This window comes from Pongo pygmaeus, chromosome 3 (assembly GCF_028885625.2).
Source record: "Pongo pygmaeus isolate AG05252 chromosome 3, NHGRI_mPonPyg2-v2.0_pri, whole genome shotgun sequence".
Classification (NCBI taxonomy): Eukaryota; Metazoa; Chordata; class Mammalia; order Primates; family Hominidae; genus Pongo; species Pongo pygmaeus.
The window spans coordinates 15,072,793-15,085,522 of NC_072376.2; the positions used below are offsets into that span (position 1 = coordinate 15,072,793).

General features: G+C 42.6%; 1 protein-coding gene across 7 annotated transcripts in view; it reads right to left on the bottom strand.

Annotated features, from left to right (window-relative positions):
* Positions 1-12,730, bottom strand: part of PROM1 (prominin 1) — a 112,424-nt gene that overhangs the window by 69,106 nt on the left and 30,588 nt on the right. For 6 of the 7 annotated variants that reach the window (XM_054485658.2, XM_063663529.1, XM_054485657.2 and 3 more), the window contains one exon: positions 155-210. In XM_054485658.2, coding sequence (XP_054341633.1) covers positions 155-210 — 56 coding nt within the window. Of the gene's footprint in view, positions 1-154; positions 211-3,249; positions 3,393-12,730 lie in introns of those variants that run through there. The other variant, XM_063663527.1, reaches the window with a different exon arrangement.

A 12,730-nucleotide genomic window follows, 5' to 3' on the forward strand; every position in this document is an offset into this window, starting at 1 on the left:
GTGGTTCAATATTCCATGAAAGTTCTTAGTCAAAAAAGGTTACTAAAATTGCAGATTAAATAACTGGTTGTTTATAAAGATTTACTTTCAAGTCAGCCAAAATTTTTCTCATACTTCATATTTTTAATAATAAATACACCAATGAAAAATTTACCTTCTCATAATCAATTTTGGACTCACGTGCCTTCTGTATGACTTTTCTCAAAGTATCTGGAAAAAAAGCCACAAAATAGCAAAATTATTTTTTCAGTAAAAATATAAAATGCACATTTAGAAAAAGATCTTTATATGCTTACAAATTATTATACCTAAATTTCTATTATTCTTATAATTTTACTCCTATTTCTTAATGTAGGTAAATAATTAATGACCTCTAGCCAGAAGCCAAGAATAGAAGACAAATACTTCTGATTTACTATTTTATCAGTGACAGAATTAGAGAGTTGTCACTTTTAAGTTAGTAATTTATCATAGTACACCTTAATATTTACCAGCAAACCACATACAGCTTATTAATAATCATTTATAAAAATTATGCTGAAATTGCTAATTCTTAATTATCTGGAAACACAAATGAAATTTATTTTTCAATAATTCCACATTTGCCTGATATTAATATTTTACAAAGAAATGGATGAAAGGAATCTTAAAATTAACCCAGCTCGGCAGGGCGCCGCGATTCACGCCTGTAATCCCAGCACTTTGGGACACAGAGGCAGGCGGATCACCTGAGGCCAGGAGTTCGAGACCAGCCTGGTCAACATGGTGAAACTCCGTCTCTACTAAAAATACAAAAATTAGCCAGGTGTGGTAGCGCATGCCTGTAATCCCAGCTACTTGGGAGGCTGAGGCGGGAGGATCACTTGAACCTGGGAAGTGGAGGTTGCAGTGAGCCAAAATCGTGCCACTGCACTCCAGACTCCGTCAAAAAAAAAAAAAAAAATTAACCCAACTCGAGTCCTTAACATGGGAAATCCTTCTCTTCCTGTCTCCAAGCAGTGCACAAAAACCTATGCAATGCGAACTTTAACTTTTCCATAAATATTCATTTAGAGTATTTTCAAATTCTCACATAGGCCTGGGACCAAAAAAAGTTAAGAGCCACCTCTTAACCCTGAGCTGCCATCTAAGAATGATATGAGACAACTGAGGCATGGACAGAAAGGGTGACATAGTGATTCGTGAGGAGGCCAAACCAAGGCCCAGGTCTTCCTTCTCCTGTGCGGGTGCCTTCCCACCACCCTGTACACTGTCTCTCACCCCAGGAAGGAGCTTCTGCAGTGCTATCGCTATATCCATCACACCTGAAATGTACTAATGGGGGGGCAAACGAAACCCTACATCAACTCCTTTTTTGATGCCAAAAAGTTCAGATTAACGTACAGGAAAACAAAGCAAGCCACTTTCCCACAAGGCTTTCTGCAAAACAACTTTTCTCCTCTACAACTCAGAGATATGGGCTGATGTTTAAAGATTATGCTGCAGGAACAGAGATTTTCAAACTGATATGTACCCAGGGAACCCCAATAGTTTCTTCACAGTACCTCGGGGGCTGCACAAGGACCAGAGGGACACTGAGGCTGTCTAATCCCCTTCAGACAACACAGGCTACCTCCCCCTTCAACCAGTCAGCATTGCTTTGGTCTGTTTTACAGGTCAGGCTTCTGTTTAAAATTTCATTGAATGAAAGAGTCTACTGTTGATTTAAAAACTGAGAAATCATCTATTTATTAAAATATATTTAGCTGCAAAGCATAATATGTCGCAATTTGGGATCTTGATCTAGTAACGAGTTAGAAGGGAATCCAAGCTCCACCACTTAACTGGATGTCTAATCTTAGGTGAACAACTGCTACAAACATCCTCATCTGCAAAATAAGATGTCCCTAGTCTCAAAGGACCACTTAGGGTGAAGTGAGTAAACATTTATAAATAAAACAGCACCAGGCCTGGCACACAGTGGGCACATGGTATATACCTGCTATTATTATATGAAGGAATTTACAGAATGCAGATTACAGAACAGTATCCACGGTAAGTGCAGCGTGGAAGATTGTTATTTTGGCCATTCAATATCCATTCACTTTTTTTTTCCCTTACAAAACAAAGCAAACAAACAAAAACAAAATGAAAAACTTTGGATTTCTTTTGGGGAACTGCTCCTTCCATCCTCTCAGGCCACGTGGACCGGGGAAGCCGTGAGCCCAGCACCACAAAGGTAGATCCTCACGGGTCTAAACCAGCAGGTCTCCAAGCGTGGGCTGTGGGAATCCGCAAGATATGTTCAGGGTCTCCATGAGGTCAAAACACAAGATGTTAATTGCTTCTTTGTTGTGTTGACATTTGCACTGGGGTGCAAAGGCAGTGGTAGATAAGAATGCAGGTGATTTGGCACAAATCAAGATTGCAGCTGATACTCATTATATTCTTGGCCATCAGGCATTCATGTTCAATAGTCAGTTACACTTAAGAAGGCTCTTGATAAAGCATTAAAAATTATTTTTATTAAATTTCAACCTGTGAGTACAGCTCTTTTTATTATCCTGTGTAAAAAAATGGTAACTACGCATAAAGCTCTTTCATATACATCAAAGTATAATGTGCAAAAAGCATTTGTGCAAGTGTTTTAAGTTGTGAGCTCAACTAGCCACAGTTTTCATGGAACACCATCTTTACTTGGAAGAAAAGTTGATGGCCAGGCATGGTGGCTCACACCTGTCATCCTAGCACTGTGGGAGGCCAAGGACAGAGGATTGCTTGAGCCCAGGAGTTTGAGACCAGCCTGGGCAACTGGGTAACATAGTGAGACCCCACATTAGTCAAGTGTGGGGGCATGCACCTGTAGTGGGAGGCTGAAGTAGGAGGATCATTTGAGCCCAGGAGTTCAACTAAGCCACAGTTATGCCACTGCACTCCAGCTCGGGTGACAGATCGAGACCCTGCCTCAAATAAATAAATAAATAAATAAATAAATAAATAAATAAATCTAAATAAGAAAGGCTGAGAGACAAATTGTGACTATTCAGACTTAGATATACCCAATCTCAGCCCTTAATCGTGGTTCACTGCAGTCTCAAACTCCTGGGCTCAAGTTATCCTCCCCTCTCCCCTCAGCCTCCTGCATAGCTAGGACTACAAGTGCATGCCACCATGCACAGATAACTTTTTAATTTGCTTTTTTGTAGAGATGGTGTCTCACTATGTTGCCCAGGCTAGTCTTAAACCCCTGGCTTCAAACGATCCTCTCACCTTGGCCTCCCAAAGCACTGGGGTTACAGGCGTGAGCCACCGTGCCTGGCCAGCATTTTCTCTGAAATGAAAGAAGTGGAGCTTGTAAGTTTATGAAGCCACTGACAGGATTTGTTGCCAATGATAAAATTAGAGCTTTCAAGCAAAAATTAGAATTTTGCAAAATGCGTATCCACCACCATGAGCTTGACAGCATTCCAGTACTTATGCCTTTCTAACGTGATCAGAAAGGATATTAAAGAATTTTTGATACTATAAAATGAAATATGTCCACATTTGGGAGATGTGCAAAACTCAGTGAACGAATATTTTCCAAAAGATTCATGCATCATGTCACAAAAACCTGCATGGAAAAAGATCCATTCAAAGTGGAAGACAAGGAGGTGGGAGCAGGGTAGATGATGAAAAATTACTTAATGGATACGGTGTACGTTATTCAGGTGATGGATACTCTAAAAGCCCTGACTTCACGACTATGTGCTCTATCCATGTCACAAAATTACACTTGTACCCCATAGATTTACACAAATTTAAATTTTTTTAATAAATAAATACAGTGGAAGACAGACCAGTGGCTGTTAATAGATCAAAATATTAAAAACTAATTCATATGGCTCCAGATTCCACATTGCAAATAACCTTTAAAAACTAGCACTTGTACAGTTTTAGTGTAGTATTATAGAAAAATATCCACAATTATCTGAAGAGACTACTAAAGTACTGTTGTCTTTTACAACTACCTATCTCAGTGAGAGCAGACGTTCACCCTATACATCAACCGAGCTAACACCCAGTACCTCAACAGGACCAACCCAGATACAGATATGAAAATCCAGCTGACTTGCACTAAGCCAGATGTTCAAGAGATTTGCAAAAATGCAAAAACCAATGCCACTCTTCTCATGATTTTTGCTTTTGGAAACTAGTTATTTTTAACAAAATTAAGTTATTTATGGAAAGGGTTTATTATCGTTCTTTTAAAATGAATTGACAAATATATGTTAAGGTGTTCTCCATTTTATCTTCAAATATGATAAATATTGATAAACAAAATCTCTCTGGGGCCCCGAATAATTTTTAAGAGTTAAAGCGGATCTGAGACCCACAGTGTGTGAGTGAGACCTTCTGGTCTGAGCCAAGTAACATATCCACCCAACCCCTATAACTTGGTTTAAGGAGTCAACAGATAATCCAGCATCAGCCAGCGAGAGACGGACTCAACAGACTCAAGTCTTGGCTTTTCTTGTTTTTTGTTTGTTTTGTTTGTTTCATAGAGATGGGATCTCATTCTGTCACCCAGGCTGGAGTGCAGTGGTGCCATCATAGCTCACTGCAGCCTCAAACTCCTGGCCTCAGCCTCCAGAGTAGCTGGGACCACAGGCATGCACACCACACCCAGCTAAGCCTTGGCTTTTTCGGGGGAGAAATGCTCACTAACACCGCCCTTCACCAGGCCCCTGCTGGAAAGGACGTTGGTCTGGAGTCACTGCCACAGTCCTCCAAGTGCAAGGCAAGAGACTGAGAATTGAAGCCCCACACGAGACCAGCCCTGGCAGCATCACGGGAGCCCCACTCCGAATGGACATTTTTCTGGACTGCACGTGCAGTGCAGAGAAGGTGGCAGGGATGCGTACTGTAGCCCGAAAGAACAGAAAACAAGGGGAGCCTGCTCTTGAGGGCACACGGGTTGCCCCATGATGCTGTCTGGGATGTGGTTCTGCGCCTCTCCATACATTGCTCTGTCCATAGCTCTGACTGCCAGCCTCTCCAGGGTGTGTGGCCTGGGAGTGAGCAGCCCTGTGAGCTTCAGGATGGACCTTCTGTGGCCAGCAGCCAAGTCTGCAGAAATGAGTTCTGGAACTCAGGGCCTCTCTGTCTGTCTCCCTCTCACACACCCCCCAGGTCAGGGGACAGCGCTGGCAGGATGTCTTAGCTTCGTGGGATTCTCTTGCACCTTCTCACTACACTTCAACAGGACATGCAGCAGGAGCTTCTCCAACAGGCTGCGTGTGTATGTGTGCAATTTATGAGTTTTGTGATGTCTGAGCCACGGAAGTAAGCTAAAATAAGAAACGTGCCTTGTGCAGGACCCATATATTAGAACAGATCCGTCTTCTTTATGTGAGTCAAAACTCATCTTTGACTAAGATATTTCTGTTCCCAAACTGGCTTCTCTGAATACATATGTAGATTCTGGCCCAAGCTGGGCCTAGTGAAATTCCATCCCCGTAATGTTCTCTTGTAAAATGAATAGAGAACTTAAAATCCCCTGTTGTTTGCAGTAGATTTATCAGACTTGTGCCAAGCTTAAGTGCTCTTGGAAAAATTTTGCTGATATTATCTGTAAGTCAGCTTGCTTGGGCACTTGTGTTTACTTAGAAATGTGATTAATTAAGAGCATAAATAGTGTTAAGTGCCTCTCTGCAGAGAGACCACACGGTCCCTCTTTTGCCTTTGGTGGCCCCATCTTAAACACACATAGTTCAGGGGGTCTCGCACGTGGCTCTGTGCTAAGAAGGATTTAACATGTTAACCCATACATTAAAACAACACTGTTCAAGTGAAAGAGATTATTCATATTTTCCAAAAAGACACAGAATAAAATAATATTCAAGTTCAATTTAGAGATTTGCAGAAACTAGGTTTGTACATGCATCATTTTTGTAAATTAAATACTAATTAAAATGCAACTATAATTGTTTCTTTCCAGGCACATAAGACTTTCTGCAGGCACTTCCAAATAAATTTCACAACTTGCCCCCATCTAGACAAAATTCCTGAGGGGACAGGGGGAAGCAGGCAAACCAAGTAGAACTGACAAGCCCAGGAAAAACACAAATCTACACAGTTCAGAAAGTGGTAAGTCTCTGGCTGTGCTGGCATTACACAGGCTGTGGAAGATCGAGAGGCATCTTGCCCCAAGAAAAGTGTCCAGCGCAGTGCCTGGTATATAATAATATACGGAGCACTACAGATGCTAAGAGACATGTTAGCCTCTCCCACCTCTACTCTGGGATCCCACGGCCTTCAACACTCCACTCTTCCCTGCTGGCCCTCAGCAAGAGGCACAGAATGAAAGTGCCCCATGCCATCTGTGTATCGCCTCTTCCTCCTTGACGCACAGCCTGACTCTATTCCCCAGCTCTTTTGCAGCTAAGAGGGACCAGGGGACTTGAGTTTTGGCCAGCGGAACACAGATGGACATACACAAACACCACTTCCAGGCCTGGCCTCTGAAACCTCCCAAAAGACCCTGCATGTTTGCCCTCTTTACTCTCTCAGCCAAATACAGAGGATCCAGTGGAGAATTCCGAAGCCCAAGCGGCTGGCAGAACCATTAGGTAGAGCGAGCCGGAGTCCCCAGACCACACCACCCAACTCACGACAGCCTCTATGTTGAACTGAGCAGTGAACCACAAACATTTTGTACTGAGATTTGGGCTTGTTTCTCTTAGCAAAGGGTGTTACTTACCCTAATGAAACACACCTTACCGAATTAAGACCCCCAACATTTTCTAGCTACGTGCCTCCTCTAACAGTAGCCTATCCTGTCAGCTTTGACTAAACAAAGAATGAGAAAAAACAAAACAAAACTTTTTTTCAGCAGAAAGTAAACATACACATGACACATGCAGAGACTTACTGAAGCTTATAGACCAGCACCCACATACACTGAGATTTTTAAGACATCTTCACTGAAATATATGAATTCCTGTATTCATAAAACAGAATGCATGAAAAGGTACTTGCACTCACAAAAATCATGACCAAATACAGTGGAGTATAGCTCAGATGAATCACTCTTCCCACCTGCTTCTCATTCATGGTCTACAAAGCTTGGAGAGTCATCCCAGGCCTGAGACACATCCAATAAGCCTACCAACTGAATTGTCCTGATCTACAAAACACATGTTCATAACCAGTTTAAGCCACCAATTCAAACAAGTCTCTACTGCCAAAATACTTAAGGAAAATGTTCTCAGGTAACAGTGTTATCCTGGGAATAGTGCATCAGATAGGGGTCAAGGCTAAGTTGGCTTAAGATCTCGGTAGAATCTCCAAGAGTTATGAGTACAAATGGCTGGTAAAATGAGCTGGGAGCACCAGCTTCTGGGTCCAGGCTGCCCTTTCTGGAGGGGAACACAGATTTAACTCAAGAGGCAGAGCCGGTTGGTGAAAATATAAACATTTACATGGTTTATATGTGGCCACCAGCACTTTATCCAGGGCTCCCATATGGAAGGGATCTTAAATTACAAACAGAGGTAACACTGCCTCTGAGTCTTGTCTTCCCTCATTGGGCTAGGCCTCCTGGGTTTTGTTTTTATGCTTTAGAACTTCCTGATTCCATTTTCTAAAATGAAAAATTTGTCTCCTTTTGGTAGGAAAATACCTTATGACTTTAAACAAATTCAGAAATGTCTAGTTATTTGCATAGCTTGACTCAATTTACCTTTCATCAAGGAAAACAATGTTTAGGGAGCCAATTCATTGCCTGAAAATGTTTAAATCTACATTGAATCAACGTAGGAGATATAATCACTTCTGTTATGTTGATTGGAAAAGAAAAAGAAGGAAAACAACCCTTAGATATTTTATTTTAACTTATTTAAGACATACAAATACACATGCGTTTGCCTCTCATCTGGTGCAAAGCCAGTCACTTCAGCTCCAAATCACAAGCTCGAGGGAGACGAGAATGACCCCATTGACTCACGGAGTCACACTGTCTACACAGAGTGGGTACTTCAGAAACAGCACTCAGTCATCACAGACTCTGCCTCAAGATACAGGTGACCTTGCTCATTTGATTCTTCAGTGACTAGAATAGGCAGAGGGCTAGGCCTTCCTCCAACCACGCACTCCTTCCCACCCTCATTCCCAAACACTGGGAATAACTGCCTGTGTCTGTCATGGTTCCCTAGAGAGACAGAGCCGATAAGAGACAGCAATATAGATATTCAGAGACTTATTCTAAGGAATTGTGGGAACTAGCAAGTCTGAGATCTGCAGAACAGGCTGGCAGGCTGTAAACTCAGGTAGGAGCGGACGCTACAGTCTTGAGGCAGGATTTCTTCTTCCTCAGGAAACCTCAGTTTTTCCTCTTAAGGCCTTTCAACTGATTGGATGAGGCCCACACACTTTATCAAGGGTACTGCCTTTCTTTTTTTGAGAGAGAGAGTCTCTGTCGCCCAGGCTGGAGTACAGTGGTGCAATCGCAGCTCACTGCAACCTCTGCCTCCTGGATTCAAGTGATTCTCCTGCCTCAGCCTCCCAAGTAACTGGGATTACAGGTGCATGCCACCACATCTGGCTAATTTTTGTATTTTCAGTAGGGATGGGATTTCACCATGTTAGCCAGGCTAGTCTAGAACTCCTGACTTCAAGTGATCTGCCTGCCTCGGCCTCCCAAAGTGCTGGGATTACAGGTATGAGCCACCATGCCCGGCAGGTACTTACAGTGTCCGGCTGGTACTGCCTTCTATTTAAAGGTTGCAATTAGTTTCATCACAATTAGTTTTGTCACAATTAGTTTCGTTAAACTAGTTGTAGATGGTAACAACATCTATAAAATACTTTTAGCAGCAACAGTAGATTAATGTTTGTTTATGTCATCATCTACTATAGCCTGGCCTAACTCTACCCCAGCCAGCTATTGCTCCTGCTGGATGGTTATACCTCATAGGTGCTGGAGCAGAACGTCTCTGAGCAGCTGTGTTTCAGAGCAGGTAGAGGAGCCATCATTAATGACAACTGCCAACAACCTGAGCCCCCTACCAAGCAAAGGGCAGCAATCGGGGCCCAGTGAGCACAAGGGCAAGAGGCCACACATAGTCTCTGAGGACAAGGATCTTGAATGCGGATCCTTAACCATCCCCCCTAAAAAGTTGATTTATATTTGGTGTGCACTCAATTCAAAGGCCTGAGTTCAAATAAATGCCTTTTGAAAAGATTTCCATGGAAAATACTAGAGCTAAAGAAGTTTGTCACTTGAAGGGTTACATGTGGCTTCTCTGAAAAATATACTTATCAACTCCACCTTCCAGCACTCCCATTTGGTTAAATGTGTTCATTATTTACAATGAAGTGAACACAATCTGTCCACTCCTGGGCTCACATTTTCCTGTGGCTGGTGTGGGTGAAACTGAGACCAAAGAAGTGATTCTGGGGGAACCCAAACAGCACGACGGCCTCAGGTCCTGGAGTTCACCAAATTTCCTGACTGAGCCTATTTCCTTATGCTGTGGCTGAGCTGCGCCTGTCTGAATTTAGTACCTGAGTGATATGCATTGAAAAACCATTTTCTGCTACAACAGGGCTGTACTTTTCAGTTTCTCAGAGCATTTTCATTAAACCCTTCAAATCCTCACATCCACATGACTAAACTCTTCAGTTTGGTTTTTGATAAAAGGATTGAAGCTTCAGACTTTTAGAAGCCAAGCCGTATTTATTAGACATATCAAATGTATCCCTGCTGCCTCCACAAATATAACAAAGTACTCTGGAGAGGGAGGTCTCTCTTTTGTTTATTTAAAATGCAAGTTGAACACCTTTAGGGTGCTTTTTTCCTACATCAGTTCCTCTCCTTTAGCTGAGTGGAGTGGGTTCTCCCTGCAGGACTGACACATTGGCTTTTACTAGAATTAATGGTGGCACGAACTCACTCTGCAAGTAAGGAGCTCAGAAAACATGCTGCCCGGGAAGCTATTCCTGTGAAAACATCTGGACCAGTCGGGCCTGTTTAGCTCCCTGGCAGCCATGTGCTCACAGCCATGTATGGACTGTGATTTTACTTTACCTGGATGTAGCATGTGGTACAGCCCAGCCTGTAACTGGGATGATTATCATTTCCAGTTCCTTTAGAGGAAGCGAGTACTCAGGTTGCAAAGGGTGAAGAGACGCTCCAGAGATTTCCTGGAGCCTGATATCCTGACCATTGCGGTGCAGCCACCCTGATGATGGGGCGGCTGGGCTGGGGCTCCCCTACCGTGCGATGGGCCATGGGCCGGGGTCCTGTGCTGCCACCCCTGGCGAATCCAGAGAGTGGGGGTTAAGGACCACTGCCAATATATTTGTAGATTCCGACGGCATTTCTTTCCCTAAGACATTCCTGGAAAGCATAATTCCATTTACAGCCTTTGTCCCCACTGTTCCTGGGGGAAGGATTACTGGGAGGACCTTTGAAAGGAATGTTATTTGAATCACATTTTCTGGTCTGTGTGGAGGTCCATGTGAGATCACAAACACTGCTGTGAGAATGTGAATCAGCCAAACCCTATTTGGTTCTACATGGAAAAAGGCTCAGCTGTCAACAATGGCTTCCCCAGGACAGGCAGTATGATTAGAAGCAGTTGTGAAGGGGAAATTATTTTCCTTATATATAGTTTGAGCTCACGTAAATTTGTTTTAATTAAATTAAATGTTTAAAATAAAATAATTTTATTAATCTGGTACTCTATCTCCCTCTTCCCCCACCCACAAATAAGAAATACACACTTCTTGACAAAACAAATTTAAAAATGCTGGTTCCTGTAAATCAGATCTCACCATATTCTTATGTAGGATACATGACCTAGAACCATTTTTACAGTACTTCAGCATGTAGTGTTTGTCATAAGAAACTTACCAACTACCAGTCATAATTGTACTGAATTAAGAGGGCTCTGATCTCCTTAAATTTATATATATATAAGATATGTATATATAGTTTATTATTATATTCAATAGGATATGAACAAGATGATGAATTTTTTCTTGTAAATTGATGTGGATGGTCTGCCACTGCAGGCTTCAGATTCAGCATTGTCTCATTCCTTCTTAAAATGAGTTACCCATTTGCAAACTGTGATTTCTTTGAGGCATTGTCCCCACACGATATGTGTAAAGCATCCATTATTTCACTATTCTTCCACCCAAGCTTCACCATAAATTTGATGTTTGGGCAGGGCGCGGTGGCTCACACTTGTAATCCCAGCACTTTGAGAGGCCAAGGTGGGCAGATCACTAGGTCAGGAGTTTGAGACCAGCCTGGCCAACATGGTTAAACCCGTCTCTACTAAAAATACAAAAATTAGCCAGGTGCGGTGGCGGGCACCTATAATCCCAGCTACTCGGGAGGCTGAGGCAGCACAATCCCTTGAACCCGGGAGTCAGAGGTTACAGTGAGCCGAGATCATGCCACTGAACTCCAGCCTGGGTGAGAGAGCAAGACTCCGTCTAAAAAAAAAAAAAAAAACCACACACACACACACACACACACACACACAAAAACTGATGTTTGTTCTTCCTTCGGTTTTAGAAGTCATGTTGCACTGATACAGGGTGTTTGTTTGGTTTTTGTTTTCTTTCAGACAGGGTCTCAGTCTGTTGCCCGTGCTGGAGTGCAGTGGCACGATCATGGCTCACTGCAGCCTCGATCTCCTGGGCTCAGGTGATTCTCCCGCTTCAACCTCCTGAGTAGCTGGGACTACAGTCATGTGCCACCACATCCAGCTAATTTTTGTATTTTCTGAAGAGATGAGATTTCGTCATGTTGCCCAGGGTGGTCTTGAACCTCAGGGCTCAAGTGATCTCCCCACCTCGGCCTCCCAAAGTGCTGAGATTATAGGTGTAAGCCACCACGCCCAGCCTAATCCAGGCTATTTTAAAACTGATGTCTTATCCTTCTTAGTGAATCAAACTAGTACCTATTCAGATATCTTAGAAGAAGTTAATATAAGTTTATTTTGATGCAAAAAAATTTTGAAATCCATGCATATTTTTTTCCATATACACATTTTCCATGAACGTTTTGAAATCCCTTCATATATTTAATGGCATGGTCAGACTATATTCCCAAAAATGCTTAATAGGCACAAATACATTTCAGAGTCTGTACTGCATTCTAAGGATACAAGGATGAAAAGATGCAATCCATGCTGTTAATAGGCTCACTGCCTACTGGGAAGACAGATCAGTAAACAAAATAAAGTAGGTGTGCTGTGTGGGGAGATGCAGGCATATAAGGCTCAGCATCAGCTGGCTAGGTTGGGAGAGTTACGAGGAGTAAAGACTTACTAGAGCAGATAATATTTGAGCTGTGTCTTAAAAGAAGAGTAGAAATATCCAACTACTAAGTGAAGGGAAAAAACTCCAGGGACAGGGAACGGTATGTTCAAAGTTATTCAGACATGAGACAACATGAAAGGCTGAAGGAACTGCAAGTAACTGGCACTCCTTAAATAAAAATGCCAGGACGGGAGATGAGGAAAGACAGGCAATTACCATAGCAGTTAGGAGCAGACAACTCCAGCCCTGGTATTTAATGGCTGTGTGGCCTTGGTCAGGTGGCTTAGCCACTCTGTGCCTTCGTTTCCGCTTCTATAAATGTTATGCCATTATTATCACTAACAACCTTTTGAGTGCTGGGAAACATTAACAAATGATCAGCTGTGAACTCTCTAACCACTCTAAATATCCATCATCCTGTGAGGTGAAGAAG